The following is a 17,559-nucleotide window of genomic DNA, read 5'->3' as shown; positions in this document are numbered from 1 at the left end:
CTGCCATCTTGGTCGGAAGTCCGCCATGTTGGCCGGAAGTCCGGTTTACCTAATCTTTAAAATAAGTTGGAGAAGGAAATGGTAAAGTATTCCAGTATTTTACCCAAGAATACCCAAATTTGGACAGGTCTAAAATAACTGATCAAATATGTCAAAGACTATGTTCATCTCTGGAGATACAAAGACAGGCAAAAACATGATTCCTGCTTTCAAGAAGTTCTCATTCTAATGTAAGAGATGGTACACAAAATATGTACATACAAGATATATGTGTTTATGTAAATTATACAGTGTAAATGGAGAGTAATGTCAGAACAGTCTGTACTGAAGTGATTGTAAAAATGTCCATGTTATAAAAGCGTCCCGTGGTTATTGGTCTCTGCCCACAAATCAATGCAAAGAATCATAGATATTTTAGGAAAATATTTTGTTTCCCTGAATTTTTCCACTTAATAGTTTTCATCACTTCAAAAATCATACTTCTCTTTTTTTTCTTTTTTTGAAGAGAATATTTGTTAAAAGTTTTGATCTTAGAAATAAATACCATGAAAGCATCAAATGTTGGAAGGATCAACACCTCAAGTTGTTTTTCTCTTTTGCCATCAGATCATCATCATGGCAAATATTTTAGCAGTCATTAAATCAGCAATTAAGCCAGAGCTAGAGAGACAGTTTAATATTCTTAAGTGTAATTCTTACATGAAACTTGTAAAAGTAAGTTCATTCTTCCAATGCATATTGGATTAGAACTAAGATTTGAGAATTTGATGTCACTATTTGGTGATAGGCTAGGTACAAGAAATTGTTTTGATCGTGGTTTAATAATTTACAATAAAATTCTAATTCACAATTTTAGCATGACAAGATTTATAAACTGGAAAAGAAAAAATTATTTCCCTTTCACAAGAGTTTGCTTCCTGTCTGGTTTTTCTGCTGCCATTGATCAAGATAAAGTTCTCAATAATTCTGCTCATTTTGTAGGCTTTTCTAGGCCTAGATTCATATGGAATCATTTGGAGGAAGACAGGTTATCCCTTTTTGTATATTGAAGAAATATGTTAAACCTTAAAATCTATTAGGACAACTGAATATTTGGTCCAAAAGGTTTTTTAAAAATTAAAATTCTTTAACAGAAAATATATATGGTATAGGCTTCAAAGTTGGTAAAGAACAAAAAAGTAAGAGAGATAAATTGGAAATAACCAATGCAGTTTTGATTTCATGTGACATGAAACAGAATTTGGGGAAGCTATCTTTGTGGTTTATTTGTAAGTAATGTCATCTTTTATGGCTTCAGAATCAAAACGGAGAATTGCAGATAATTTCACTTGCTAATATGAAATAAAATTGTCAGTTACAAATGACTCAAAAGGCATATAAGAAATTATCATTTGAGAATTTCAAGATTAATTTGACCTATACATTTACATATGTGTTTTAAAGAATTATTGTATAACTGCGAAATTTTCCTCGTGAGTTATTAATTGACTCTTGTTATATGATTTTAAATACATTAAAGATTTTTCAGTAGGTACATCTAATCTATAAATCTTTGGTTCTTCTTTGCCTAGATTTAGTCACTTTCTTCCTGGAGTGGGATGAAAAGTTAGTATGGCAGAAATTTAAAGAGTTTGTTATTGACACACAGTCAATATCCAAGTTGACTCAAATCATACATGCAATTCTTTTGAGACTAGATTGTTTAGTACCCACATGTGCAAAATTTTTTATAATGGCAAGGAACTAGAAACTGAGTAGATTCCCATCAGTTGGGAGATGGCTGAATGAGTTATAGTATATGAATGTTATGGAATATTATTGCTCTATAAGAAATGATCATATAAGAAAGTATGATTTTAGAGAGGCCTGGAGAAACTTACAGGACCAAGAGAACATTGTATACAGCAACAAGATTATATGATTTTCAATTCTGATGGATGTGACTCTTTTCAATAGTGTGGTGATTCAGATTAGTCCCAATGGTCTTGTGATGGAGAAAGCCATCTGCCTCCAGAGAGAAGACTGTGGGAACTGAGTGTGGATCACAACATAATATTTTCATTTTTTTGTTGTTGTTGTTTGCTTGCTTTTTGTTTTCTTTCTCAGTTTTTTCCCTTTTTGGTCTGATTTTTCTTGTACAGCATGATAATTGTAGAAATATATTTAGAGGAATTGCTTGTGTTTAACATATATGGATTGTTTCCTATCTGGGAGAGCAAATGGGTGGGGAAGGGAGGAAAGAAAAAAAATTAGAACACAAAGTTTTACAGGAATGAATGTTGAAAACTATGTATATATTTCAAATATAAAAAGCTTTACGTTTTTTAGAGAGAAAGAGAGAGAATGAATAGATTTTTTTCCTTCTCTAGAAGTTTTCCATGAGAGATCATCATTTACCTGATTATATTTGGATTTTCTCTTGTTACTATAAATTGGGGGAACATATTTATTTTTACTCAATTTGTAGATTTTGGATGAAAAATAAAGATTCTTTTTTTTCCCCTAATCTTGGTAAGGATGAAAAACCTTTTGAAATGCCTTTTAACCTGTGCAGATGGATTTTCATGTTCTGCCCCAAGAAATTATTAAATGCCAGATTGTTCACATTTAATTAAAGTTTTGAAAGTTCTTTCATAAATTATGAACAAAAAAAATAAGTGGTTTTTAAAAGTCATTAATATAACCAGAAAAGCAATACTGTAATTCTTCAGACTACTGATCATCATTATTAAACATAATATTTCTGAAAAGCATATGTCAATTCCAGCAAAGAATTTTGCAGTTTGCTAACTTTTTCTTTAGCTTTTTATAAGGGTTTGAGGTTGGGAGGCAGGGAATAAGGTCATTTCTTTTCAGAAGTGATGGAAACTGTCCAATTTTCCTTTCATGTCAATCATTGGGCAAACCATTTATTTCCTTATTTTACAAATAGAAATTACACAATTAGTACGTTATTTTTAAAATTTCTGTCAACCTTAGCACTTTTGATCTTCAATATCACTTGACTTCTTTCAACAATTGACTACCTTGTTAGTTTGGAAAGATAGGAGGAGATAAGCTTGTGAAGGGTTTTTAATTTCAAACACAGAAGTTTGTGTTTTAGCACCAGTAGGGGGCAACTGAAATTTCTCAAGTAAAAGATTGATTTTGTTATTCCTATATTTTTGGAATATCCATTTATGTGGAAGACATATTGGAAAGGAGTGAGGATGGATCCAGGAAGACCAGTGGCCATTGTAGTTGTCCAGGTAAAAAGTGATGAGTATCTAAAGTCAGTGAAGTATGGTGTGAGGAAGGGGATGAATGTAAAAGATGTCATAGAGATAGAATTAACGTGTCTTGGCTGCAAATGCCAAGCTTTGTCAATTATCCGTTCATAATAGGTTGCATACACTCCCCTTTCTCTCCTCTGATCCTGCCACTATCCTGGTACAAACCCCTATTACCTCATGCTTGGACAATTATTGCAGTAGCCTTCTGTTTGGTTTCCCTTCCACAAGTATCTTTCCACTCCAGTCCACATTCCACTCTATCCAAGTCATTTTTCTAGAGCACATTCTGATATCATGCTCCTCTCACTCACTATTCACTAAATTCTAGTGACTCTGTCGTCTCCTGGAGAAAACATAAAACCCTCTGTTTGACATTCAAAACCTTTCATATCCTGCCCCCTCTATCTTTTCAGCCTTTTTACACCTTACACGCACTATCCCATATATTCTGTGATAAGTGACACTAGTCTCCCTGCAGTTCCTCAAAGAAGACCCTCCATCCCCAGTAGTGGGCATTTTCACTAGTGGTTCTTCCCATACCTAGAACAGTCTCCCTCCTCTTCTCTACTTCCTGACTTTCTTCAAAGCTCAGCTAAAATCCTACCTTCTACAGCTTACCTTTCCCTGTTCCTCTTAATTTGATGCCATTCCTCTTTTGATTATTTCCTATTTATCCTGTGTTTGTATTTAATTGTTTACAAGTTATTTCTGCCAGTAGACTATGAACTCCTGGAGAGAAAAGACTTTTACTTTTTTTTTTTTTTTTTAATATCCCTTCCCCTTAACACAGTATTTAGCACAAAATAGGTGCTTAATTTTTTTTGATTAACAGAATGAAGGGATGTAGATAGTAATTGAAAGAGTAATTAAAAGGATGACTGCTGGATTGTAAATCTAAATAACAAGAAGACTTGTCTTGTTCTTTGCAGAAATAAGAACATTGGATCTCAACAATGAGTTTTGTTTTGACCATATTGAGTTGCTCAGGGATTACTCAAGTGGATATATTCATCAGGCCCCTTAGATGTGAGACTAGAATTCAGGAAAGACGACGACTGAATGGGTAAATCTGAGAATTCATATTCAGAAAGTGGATAATTCAGCCTTTGACAACTGATGAGGTCACCAAGAGAAAGTAGAGAAGATAATCCAGGAGAGATAGAGCTCTGGGTATTCCTGCACCTGGGATGTAGTTAATATTCTTGTTAAGGATAAATAGACCATAGATTCAGAGATGAAAGGAGCCATAAAGTTCATCTGGTCCAACTGTCTCATAATTTTTTTAATAAAGGAAAACAAGGCTTCAAATAATTAAGGGGTTTTCCCCAGGAGCAGTGAGAAATAGCCAAGATTCAAAGCTAGGTACCATTTCTCCATATTCAAAACACTTTCTCCTATACCAGATTTCCTTCTGAGAAGGATTACAAAGATTTGAAGCACCACAACAGAATAATGTCAGGAAAATCCAGGAGGAAAGGGTATCCTAAGGGATGGAGTGGAGTCAAGACACTTTAAGAAAGGCCAAAAAAGGTGAGGGTGTGGATTAAGCTCTCATGAAATCATTGTGTCTTCCAGAAAGAGCAATTTCCCTTGTAGTGGTGAATATGGAAGTCAAGTTGAGAAGTGTTTATAAAATGACAAAGTAGAAATAAAATATGTGGATAGCTTTAAAAAAAAATTGTTGTGAAAGTCAGGAGGAATATAGGAATTCATTGAGGTTAGCAAGTGAAAGATTTGTAAGGATGGAAGGGCTTTGAGCATGGCTGAAGTTAGGAAAGAAGGAATCCATACATAAGAAGCGATTGAAAATTATTAAGAGAAGGGATGATTGAAGAGGCAAACTGCCCAAAGGACATATGGAATCAAGTACTAGAAGAGGAGTTGTATTGGCATTTGGAAGGAAAAAAGAAGCAAAAAAAAAGAGAGACATAGGGGCAGGGAATGATATTGAAGTGATTTGAAATACTGCTTGCCATCTAGGGGAGGGGGTGGAGGGAGGGAGGGAAAAAAAAAATCGGAACAGAAACGAGTGTCAATATAAAGTAATTATTAAATAAAAATTTAAAAAAAAATGAAGTGATTTGAAATGTGGAATAAAGTAGATCTAAAAATATAATAGAGCTAATCAGCATAGTTCTGGGATTTATTTTGGTGGATTCACAGTGTAAATAAAACAAATGAAATATTTAAATGAAATAAAAGTAAAATTTCTAAATGATATTTATTTCTGAAACTACATTTATTTCTGACATGTGTTTATTTTTTTTTTATTTTGACCAGATTGATACAATCTTTGAACAAGTTGAAGATTTAATCTTATGTGAAAGGACATTTTATTTTTGAATAGCAATGGATTCATGTCATTTCTTTTGGCAGATGGAGATGGACAAACTGACCATTTATTACCGGGATGTGAAGATGAAAATTGCCAGAAAAGTGCCATCTATTTATCTAAACCCGGAATGACTAATCAGGTATGCAACCACTGTTTTGCTAAGACAAACATAATGAAATATAGGAAAGAACCTGTGATGCATGAAGAAGAACCCAAAATAACCCTGAGACAATTAAAAAAACAAAAAGCAAAATCCATACTCTCTCTTTTGTTAATAGAGAAATTGAAATTAGTTTTTCTTTTAAAAAAATTTTTGATTATAGCTTTTTATTTTCAAAATATTTGCAAATTTCAACAATCACCCTTGCAAAATCTTATGTTTCAAATGTTTATCCTTCTCTTCTTCTTATCCCCTTCTCCAACATAATGAATAATCCAATATAAGTTAAATATGTGCAGTTCTTCAAGTACATATTTCCATATTTATCATGCTACACAAGAAAAATCAGATCAAAAAGGAAAAAAAAAAAAGAAAGAATAAGAACAAGCCAATAATATCAAAAAAGGTGAAAATACTATGTGATAATCCACACTCAGTCCCCACAGTTCTTTTTTTGGAGGCAGATAGCTTTCCCTATCACACGTCTGTTGGAATGAGCCTGAAACACTTCATTGTTGAAAATAGCCATCCATCAGAGATGATCATCATATAATCTTGTTGCTGTGTACGATGTTCTCTAGGTTCTTTACTTAACATCAGTTTGTGTAAGTCTCTCCAAGCTTTTCTGATATCAGCCTGCTGATCATTTTTTATGGAACAATAATATTCCATTAAATTCATATACTACAATTTATTCAGTCATTCCTCAGTTGATGGGAGTCTACTCAGTTTCCAGATTCTTGCCACTACAAAAAGGGCTGCTACAAGCATTTTTGCACATTTGGGAGCTTTTCCCTTTTTTATGATCTTTTTTGGGACACAGGCCCAATAGAGATATTGTTAGATCAAAAGATATGCACAGTCTGATATCCTTTTGGGCATAGTTTCATATTGCTCTCCAGAACAGTTAGATCACTTCACAATTCCATCAACAATGTATTTGTATCCCAATTTTCCCACATCCTCTCCAACATTTGTCATTATCTTTTCCTTTCATCTTAACCAATTTGAGAGGTATGTAGTGATAGTTCAGAGTTGTTTTAGAAATTAGTTTTTCTTAAGTGACTAAAGTATACAAGGTGGTAAGAGGTAAAATCCATTCTGATAGAAATCCATTCTGATACAAACAGCCCTTTATAAATCAAACATTATATGTAAAAACATTTATAGTACATATTCAAAAATCAATCCATTGTGTTTCCTAGTAAAATATAAACACTAAGTCATTTAGAAAACTGTCATATCTGTAACAGGATTCTATGTCTGATATTAAATATAGTATTTTATTGTCTTCCAATGTTTAAGCTATAACTTTACCTTTATATGTGTCACAGGAAAACAATTCAGAACATAATAGTTGAAGTAAAGAAGTGATGTGGTAGTAATATATTTTCACATTTTAAAAAGAACTGCAAAAACCCAAATATCTAAAATGCAATTGCAAAGTTTCCTGTTCACTAGTGATCAGAATAAATAGTTGACCATATTATGAATCTAATCTAGAGAATAGTCCATATTATGCCTATATTGAATTATTTCTCCATCTCCCTTTTTTATTTTTTTTTATTTTTCTTTCTGTCCATCATTTTTTTTTTTATTGTAGCTTTTTATTTACAAGTTATATTCATGGGTAATTTTACAGCATTGACAATTGCCAAACCTTTTGTTCCCATTTTTCCCCTCCTTCCCCTCATCCCCTCCCCCCGATGGCAAGTTGACCAATACGTGTTAAATATGTTAAAGTATAAATTAAATACAATATAAGTATACATGTCCTAACAGTTATTTTGCTGTACAAAAAGAACCGGACTTTGAAATAATGTACTATTAACCTGTGAAGGAAATCAAAAATGGAGGCAGACAAAAATATAGGGATTGGGAATTCTATGTAATGGTTCATAGTCATCTTCCAGAGTTCTTTTGCTGGGTGTAGTTGGCTCAATTCATTTATGCTCTATTGGAACTGATTTGGTTCATCTCATTGCTTCCATCTCCTTTTTGAAAAATAATTCATTAACTTTCTTTAAAGTATTAATTATTTTTAACTTTGAAATCTTGTAAAAATAATATTGATTCAATTAGGCCTGGTTTCACATGAATAGGTGGACCTCATAATTACAGCCTAAATTCAAGTTACAGGTAATGTTAACTGTATTCAGAAGCCATAATATCATTATTTTGTGAGTAGAGAAATGTTATTGATGTAAGAAACTGGTAAGATCACATTAAATGACAGTTCTTGTTTTGTTATTTAGTGTTTTAAATATTAGCAGAATAGAGATTCTTCCTTCATAGTGAATCATCAGAACAGCGTGTTTGTGTTTTATTAGATTTTTTGTGTTTTTGACACTGAGAACTGATATTTGAGACCTGAGGTCTAAAGTTCTCAAATCCTGTGTGAATATGATGTCAAGCTCAGCTCTTGACACCTCCTGCTAGTTGATGTCACCTTGTCTCATTTTTCTCATGTGTAAAATGAGAGAGTTAAACTAACTGATCCCTAAAATCCTTTCCATCTCTAAATCCTATGGGACTATGAGATGTTCTATCTCATGTCATTTGTCATCATTAAATTGGTAACTAAAAAATAAGATTAAGACAGTCTCATGTAGGGAAATGAGCACTAGATTCAGAGGTAGAAGACTATGTCAAAATCCTGACTCTTCTATGCAGTGTGACTTTGGGAAAGTCACTTTACATCTCAAGGCCTCAGTTCCTTCATCTGTAAAATGAGCAAAGTCTTTGCTCGATCTTCAAGTTTTCCTCCAGCTTTAAGTTCTTTGAATCTATGAAATTCACTATATTTTTAAAGTATTTTTAATGGAAATCTGAAAATTGTAAAACTTTAAAAATTTATTTTCTTTAAGTTGGAGAGTTTTATGAGTTGTTCTGCCTTTCCCTGAATAACCTTTAAGTTTTTTGAGGCAGTTTATGGACTGAGCCTTTTTATAAGAGCTCTTTTTTAACATAGTATGGCTTTGAGCCATATAAATGAGCCACCTGCTTAAAGAGGAAAAAAAAAAAAAAACTGTTGGCATGTTTGGTCTCCTGCCATATCAGTCAGTCAAGTCAGTGCACCTGCTTCTGTTTGGAATTGATCATATTATTTTCCAGCATTTCTTAAATTCTAATTTTCGACAACTATATTTTAATTGGCATACTTTCTATTCTACATTTTTATTTTCATTTTGAGATGCAATAAATGACAGTTTGGGCCACTCAGAAGGTAGAGTTGTGTCAATTCTTACCTCCTGTTTAGCAATCCCTTGCTATGATTTTCATTATAGTCAGTATTGAAAAGGAAAGAGTGAAATAAATCTAGATCCCAATACTTAGCAGAAATCACTCTCCCAAGCAAAATTCAGTCTGTCAATTTCATTCAAGAAATTGTCAGTTCAACATGTTATTAGAGAAACCTCACTGTTTATCTGACGGTGAAAATGAAAACTGTTATCTTTGTAGAGTAACAGGTACAAAAAAAGAAAGTGGGAAAGTCACTTTCAATCTTAAATTTTCTTAGGATTATCACCAAAAATGAACACCCATTTGAAGCAGAATGCATATTTTGCTTTAGCTTAAAAATTAATCCCTTAAAATATAGGTCCTATTTCCAACCAAACTGAAATTGTTTAAAAAGCAACAGTTTTGGTTAAAAGAATTTTTAAATCTCATCAATAGTTCTTAATCTGGACCAGACCAAATGAACGTGGTTAGGTAAGACTATAATTCCTGAAGGATGCTATGCAGTTTTTTTAAAAATGTTACACATTTTCCCCAAAAGTAAATTATAACAAATTGCCTTATTGATGTTGTAAATAAAAGGACATTAAATGAAATAGGTTATTTTGAGAGTATAAGAACATGCTTTGAAATGAATATATGAAAATAACAAAAAAAAGTAACCATTTAAAAAAATGAATAACTTTTTGCTTCCTCAGATGGTAAGTATTTTTGTGAATATATCCATATACACTAACTTTTTTTTTTAATCTCAGTGGATTCCAGTGATACAAGATTTCAGCTACAAGGGCACAGTCTGGGGCTTTGTGCCATCTAATCATGAACCAGCTGAAATACCCATTCCAATTACCCTTCACATTGGAGACTACAACATGGATGGCTATCCAGATGCTCTTGCCATACTAAGGAATACATCTGGAAGGTAGTTTAAGTGAAAAGTACTTATAAATTCAAGTCTTACATTCTGCCTCTTTGGGAACTGGACATTACCCAGATATACTCCATTCATATAAGCGTGTAACACAAAGGACCTAATTCTTATTTCTTTCCACACTCCTTGAACTTTTCTTGAGTGATTAGCATTCCTATTTATTTGCATGGAGTCTTTTTGTGCAAAAGAGAAATGAGCATCTGATCCAGAGTAAAAAGCTTATTTTTCACTCCATAGAACTTGCTATTAAAATGGTCTTAATTTTTGTAGAACATTGTGCCATTTATCCAATTGCATTTTTGCATCACTTCTTCTGTAATGGAACTGAAAATGAATGAAACTACTTTTAGAAAGGTTTATCATGACTGTTTTATATTAGAATTTTCAGATGGTCTTTATATGGTTTTTTAAAGCCTCAGAGGCATTTGTTATATTACCAATCATTCTGAAAGAAAATTAAGGTTCTAGGTCAGTTAATCTAAAAGCATTTATTAAGCATCTACCAAGTGCCAGACATTGTGCCATGGGGTAACAATACAATGATAAAAATGAAACAGATCCTAGGGATTTCATATTCTTAAATACAGTGGGGAAAATAGGTACAGTTTTAGCCACTAGCTAAAATATCAATGTCTTACTGTTTTTCCTGATCACAAAATCAAATTGTAGTAGTCTTCCTTTGTCTTCTTTTAAGCAACTTAATTTTCAGTGAATTATCATCTGAAATTTTGTTTATCACTGACTGCAGAATCAGAAGGAAATTTAGTTTAAAAGTTCCATGCTTATCTGGCAGTATGGTAATTCAGCTTTCTTAATACTTTCAAAAGCTTTAAAGTTTTTAACTCTTACCAACAATTCTTTGTTACCAAAAAAATTCTCTAAGTTGGAGGATCTTATAAGATATTTTGCCTTTCCCTAACTAACCTTTAAATTTTTAGAAGTACTCTGTTGTTTTATTAGTGAAATATCTTGAAATATTTACTGCAAGGTTAGAAGTCTTTTTTAATACTGCTGCCAAATTTTTAATAGTTCTTTGAAATTTTACATTTATATTTTTAAGATAGTCTAAGCATGGTATCAACTTATCATATGCAACTGAAGTATAATGATAATACATGCATATTGGTGTGTTCCTTTTCTTTCATGGAATGAAAATCTAATTTCCAAGAAAATGAAGGGCATTTAACAGTCTAAGAAATGAACTTGTAAAAAGAAAAATAATTATCTTTTTTTTTATATTATAAGTAGATGAGAGAGAACATGCATTTATTTAGTGCTTATTGTTTGCAGGCATTATTCTAAATGCTGATGGGACAAAAATATTCTACACAGTTCTTGTGCACAAGAAGCTCACATTCTAATGGAGAAAAACAATATATAAAGGAAAGCAGTTGTGGGGTATAGAGAAGGTCAGCAATTTAATAAGCACTGTGGCATGGATAAAGATGTCAAAGAAGTACTGTGAAATCCTGAATCTGAGCAAGAAAAAGCCAGAACTGGCTTCACAAAACCCACTGTGGTTTCAGGGGTGAAATCTGTTGGCAGGGAGTAAAGACAATGGCCTAGTTGGAAACAGAATGTCTATGGAGGTTCAAGAAATATGGACAAAATAATGATTATCCTAAACTTTTCAAGGAAATACCATTTTCTTTATTCTGAGCCTTAACCCTTGTCATAGGAGGGAAAAAAATTCATTTGAGATACCTAGATCTTCTCTAAATTAATGTGTGACTATTTTCACCTTTCAATATATTGTTTAATAAAACTATCAGAGGAGTGAGAGCTCTTCACTTGTAAAGAGATGTTTGCCCCATAATGTATGGGCCTAAATGTTCTTGGATAATGAATTTGCTGAAAAAAAAAAAAAAAGACAAAATGCATTATAATCCTTTCTGCCTAAATTTACTCTTATACCAATGGTATGAAAACAATTATAGTTTTACCAGATTGCACATCATCTCTTCATATTCTTCTGTAACATTTCTATCTGTTGTCTAGATATTGATATCACGTATTGACAAAAACTTTTTAGTTTGTAGAGTTACTATCTATAAAGTTTGTGTGTGTGTATGTGTGTATATGTATGGGTAAGAGAGAAAGCAAGAGAACACCAAAATATTTATAATCTAAAAGAAGTAATTCTGAGACTGTTTTTTTGAAGGTTTGAGTTTCTCTGTACATTGTATATAGTTTTTTTACTTGATAATATCTAATCCCCATAGAAGTCATGTGTATGCTAAATATGCCCTCATTTGGAAGAAGTATAATGTGTTTTTAAATATAAAAAAATTTATTGGTGATATTGTAATACAACCTAAGCAAACATCCCAAAGGAATAAAATGTCTTTTTTTTTTTTAATTAGCATATAGTACTTTATTTTTTAAATGAGATTAGGTGACAGAAGTTACTTATCAAATAATAATTAATTTAGCCTATGCTAATCTCTAACAAACAGGTCACATAAAAGAGATCTTTACAAAAGAAATTCTTGACTGTATTCTCCTGGGATACCTATCTCCTATTAAGTGAAAAACAATCACATGCCTAGTGTTTTTATCAAACAAAGGATGTCATAAATACAACTACTAACTCTATTGAAAGGGGGGGAAAGTCATATATTAAGTAAGAGAAGAGATTAAAAGTTGTATATTCCTAAACAACAATAATGTCACTTAGAGAATGCTTTAAGGTTTAATAAACTCTTTTTTTATATGAACAACTCTTTATTATAGCTAATAGTATATAATGGTGTTATAGGTAATAGGTTCTGGGTAGCGAGGTGGCACAGTGAATAGAATGCCAGGCCTGGAGTCAGGAAAATTAATCTTTATGAGTTTAGGTCTGACCTCAGACACTTACTAGCTGCCTAAGCCTTGTTAAGTCACTTAACCCTGTTTGCCTCAGTTTCCTTATCTGTAAAATGAACTGGAGAATGAAATGACAAATGATTACATTGTCATTGCCATGAAAACCAAAGAATCAGATATGACTGAAAAACTCAACAATTGTAACAAATGCTAGTACTAATATCCTTGATTTTACAATTGAGGAAATTTGGGCCCTAAAAAGTTATGAGATTCACCTAGTATAAGTGTTCCTTAAAGAGAATTCAAAGCCACATATCCTTGCTTTGAGTCTAGAAACTGTAGGTTCACAAGTAAAAGAACTGGTCACCTGAGAATGAGAATTATTTACTCATACTAATAGCATATATACTTCAACTAAATAGCACAGTGTATATAGTGCTAGGCCTAGAATCAGGAGGACCTGATTTTAAAACTGGCCTTAGACATTTATTAGTTGTGTATCTCAGGACAAGTCACTTAACCATTGCCTCCCTCGATTTTCTTAACTATAAAATGAGAATAACAGCACATACCTCACATAATGTTTTAAGCATCAAATGAGGTAAGATTTCTTTAATGCTTTTGCACAGTACCTGGTACATATTAGACATTTAACAAATGTTTGCTCCCTTCTCTTCTCTTCCTCCCTATCTCTTTGTATGTACATAATATCATAAAAAAAGAAAGGAAAATTGAAAACCATATTTTCCTAATACTTCAGGATTGGCTTAAATACTGATAATATTTTTAAAGTCTTCACTGAATATTCCTTCTTCTAAAAACAGACTTAACACTTATTAAACCTATTGTAAGAGTGAACCAACAGGAAAGTATGTGTGAAGTAGATAACAGGTTTTTCATAGGAACTTTGATATAATTTATCAGAACTTTTCAATGAAAACAACCAGTGCTTTCTGATTCTTGTTTTTTAAATGTTAGTAATTTTATAAAGTTTATAAAGTTCGTCAATTGTTATGAAAATAATTTAATTTAGAGGTTTACTATGTGCAAAGTTTTGTCTGACTTTTAAAAGTCAGATAGGAATTAGTTATGAAGAAGAGAAAGAAAAAGTTAAAATGTGCAGACTTCTTTAAAATAACCTAAAGTTTATTGAATGATACTTGTTTTTATTAAGGATGGTACATTGAGCTAGTTTTCAATTCCCCTCATTTAAAGAAACAATCAGGCTTCAGTATTTATTTATTGAGTGTTTAGCACTGAGGGAAATATAAAATTTAGCAAAGATCATGGAGCTTACAGACCAGAAGGAGAATAAAATATAAAAGCACATAAATATCATACACAGTATTATAAAAGTACATTAGAGAGATTTTTTTTAGCGCCTTTCACCTAGAAGAGAAAAATTATTGCCAATTGAAGAGATCAAGGAAGTTATCATGAAGGATGTTCAGTAAAGTTCAACTGCTAAAAGGTTGTATAAACTTTGAAAATACTGCATGAGTTTCTTCAATATTGCCAAATGATTGTGAACTTAACATATATATATAAATATATATGTTGGAAAGAACATTTCCTTAAATAATTTCATGTGTAAACTTAAATCCCAAACTGTAATTTAGAATTAGTTTTGGGATCCTTAAGGAAAAACTCTAATACACCATTTTAAACTAAATTTATATAACTGATATTCTGTCTGTGGGAAGTTTGGGGTTTTTTGTTGGTTTTGATTTGGTTTGGTTTTTAGTTTTTGTTTTTTTAAATCAAGGACAAAATTAGATTGTTATGGTATATTAAATTCATTAATATAGTTTAGCATCAAGACTACAGACTTGGTTGGTTGGTTGATTGGCAGGATAAGATAGCAGACACTAAGGTGCAGTTAATTTAAACTGCTAAGCATTCCAACTTTACTTCAGGAAACACAACTTCACTGGACTGGCCACATTGTTCTAATGCTAAATGTTCACTTGCCAAAAAAATTATTTTATGGAGAACTCACACAGGGCAAGCCATCCTAAGATGTTCAGAGAGAGAGAACCCTACTGTGATTGTCACAGGACAATCTATTCTCTTTGCCTTTATGAAGATAGATAATGGAGGCATCCTTGAACTCCAGGGGCATAACTTCCTCTGGCCATATAATCTGAAAAATTCCAGTCAGTTTTTTTGTGAGTAATGGGTTGTTCCCCATCCCCACCCCCACCTTGTAAATCTCCATTACAATAGAATCAGCACCCAGTACTTTACCATATGAAAGTAACTTAATGGCATTCAAAATCTCTTTTTCAGTTGGAACTTTTGCTAGGGAGTGATTGATTTCAACTTGAGGTAAATGATCAGTAGTTTCAGCATTGATTGAGGATGGTCTGTTGAGGACACCATGAAAGTATTAAACCCATATCTCTGGGATCGTGTCCTTATCACTAATTAGTGTGGTCCCATCATAATTGACATGCACCATAGATTTTTGGCCCATAAATAGTTTAAAGTACATCATAAAAATACTTTGGATTGTTGCTTTCAGCATAAAACTGAATTTCAACTGCCTTTTTACTAAGCCAAGAATCCTGCATCTTTCTAAGTTTTAATAGTGCTTTCTTTTTGGTAGAATTGAATGCTACCTTCTTAGAGATGAATGCAACTATTCTACTGACATACCCTGTAGACTTCTTCTTTTTCACTTAGCAGCTTTTGAATTTCTCCATCATTTTCATCAGTCCAGTATTGATGTTTACAAGTGTTCTGATGCAGATGAGCAAATGCAGTGCTATACACCAAATCTTTGAAAACTGCCTGTTCCCTTTCTGCTCCACTGTTGTCAATTGTGTGTTCACTCAATTTACTCTCCACGTTGGCAACAAACTGTTCCTTCTGAAGAAGCACTCTAATCTGTTGACATTAATTCTTCTAGGAGTCTTTTTGCCTTGGGACTGCCACTTTTGTTGAACGTGAATATTCAGCTTGGAGAGGATAAGTCTATGATCAATTCAGCACTTTGCACCACAATTTGCTTTGGTCATTCTCACATCCTATCTGTCATTTCTCACAATCATATTTCTGTTAAATGCCAATGTTTGCTCTTAAAATGCATTCACAAAGTTTATTGGAATACAGTGATGAAAAGGTTGTGAGATGCCCAAATGTTCAATAGTAAATGACCATTGCTGTTGCTGTTTCCAACTCATTCCTCCCACGGATTTCCTGCTATGTCTTGTAGTTGGGGCCTGCTCTAGCATTAAAGTCACCCAGAATTATAAGCTTGTCCTCTTTTGACACATTGATGATAAAGGCTTCTAGGTCTTCATAAAATTTTTCTTTGACCTCATCAGTCATGATGGGAACATAGGCCCTGATGCTTGTGGCATGGTGTTTTCCTGCAAGTGGCAATTGCATTGTCATGAGCCTGCCTCCTTATGGAAGGCATGTGTGCTTGTTTACTATGTTAGTTTTGAGTACAAAGCCTACTCCAGCTTCACGGCATTCCCTTTCACTGCAGCCACTCCAGAAAAATATGTCCGGCTACAATTTTAGTAAGTTGGACTTCATTTGCCAGCCTTGTTTCACTCGGGTGCTTTTTTTTCATGTGGTACTTGCTGAGTTCTCTCACAATAAGAACAGTTCTTTTTTTCAGATCTACTAGATTTTGTGTTGTCTTTGTGTACACACATTCCATGTACATTGATACATGAGAGGAATTAGCTTTTCAGAAGCTTGTGTACATTTTTTGATGTTTTCACCAGAGTAGGATCCCCCACCTGCTGTGGTAATCAGACCAGGATTGGGTAAGCAGACGATTTTTAGGGCACTTTTTCTAGCCCCTTCCTCTCAGACTGCTCAGGTGAGCAGTGCAGTCTTTAAAAGGTTGCTCAGAAAAAAAATAAATAAAAGGCTGCTCAGACACTCCAGTCTATGCCTGGAACCTATGTGGATCATCATTGTTTTAGATCCTGTCTTTATTGAAAAGGACTAAAATTATTACTTCCTGAAAAAATGAAAATCAGAGAAAGTTTTACCAATGACTTACTTGTTTTCTGCCACAGCCCAATAATTATCTATTCCCAAATGTGGACTGATCTGCTTAGAGCAGAAGATAAAGTTTACAAAGTGGCCTCTACTTTTTAGTGACTGGAAAGATACTTCAATATGAAAACAGGGAAAAAAGGTTTAAAGAAGCAGTAGAGAATCCTGTTGGCATCCTGGGATAGGAGATTGAAAGATAGAAGATTATGACATTAGATAAGTGAAAAGAAAGGATCTCTGAATCTGTAGAGCTCAATAGCAGATAAAAAGTTCTCTCTGAGGAAGAGGGGACTGAACCTAAAAAGGAAGAAGCAGCCTCCTGTCCTCTGGAGGAATGATGATTTGAATCTTCAGGTGCTCTCAAATAAGATTGTCTGGAAAGAGTTAGGCGAAAAAGAACTGAGATCCTGATGATTACTCAGTCTTTCCTTAGGGAATTTAGGCAGTTGTTTGTCAGCCTGATAACAATAGAAAAGATCTGCTCTCTTCCTTAGACATATGCATTGGTATGTGATGGAGAGCATCCCAGGGGTTAGGAAACCCATTAACTATTATTTACTTAAGATTAGGGATCTAGAAAACACTGCTTAAGGTGAAGGTCTTTGGAAGCCAAACTGGACATTTGGCTGTTTTCTGATGTTATACTTCTCCTTCTCACCCTATGCATTTTCATAGGCTATCCTCCATATTTTGAGCACAGATTCCTTTCTTATATCCACCTATTGAATCTTTCTTTCTTTTTTTTTTCCCCAAAAACTAGCTCAGTTTTGTAACCTTCTGCATGAATGCTTGT

General features: G+C 33.2%; 1 protein-coding gene across 1 annotated transcript in view; it reads left to right on the top strand.

The window, feature by feature from the left end:
* The window catches only part of ITFG1 (integrin alpha FG-GAP repeat containing 1), a 298,986-nt gene that overhangs the window by 166,660 nt on the left and 114,767 nt on the right, over window positions 1-17,559 (top strand). Inside the window, exons 9-10 of the mRNA XM_051979798.1 lie at window positions 5,649-5,746; window positions 9,763-9,929. Coding sequence (XP_051835758.1) covers window positions 5,649-5,746; window positions 9,763-9,929 — 265 coding nt within the window. The remainder of the gene's footprint in view (window positions 1-5,648; window positions 5,747-9,762; window positions 9,930-17,559) is intronic.

This window comes from Antechinus flavipes, chromosome 2 (genome assembly GCF_016432865.1).
Source record: "Antechinus flavipes isolate AdamAnt ecotype Samford, QLD, Australia chromosome 2, AdamAnt_v2, whole genome shotgun sequence".
NCBI classification, from domain to species: domain Eukaryota; kingdom Metazoa; phylum Chordata; class Mammalia; order Dasyuromorphia; family Dasyuridae; genus Antechinus; species Antechinus flavipes.
This window is presented reverse-complemented; position numbering and strand designations above follow the sequence as displayed.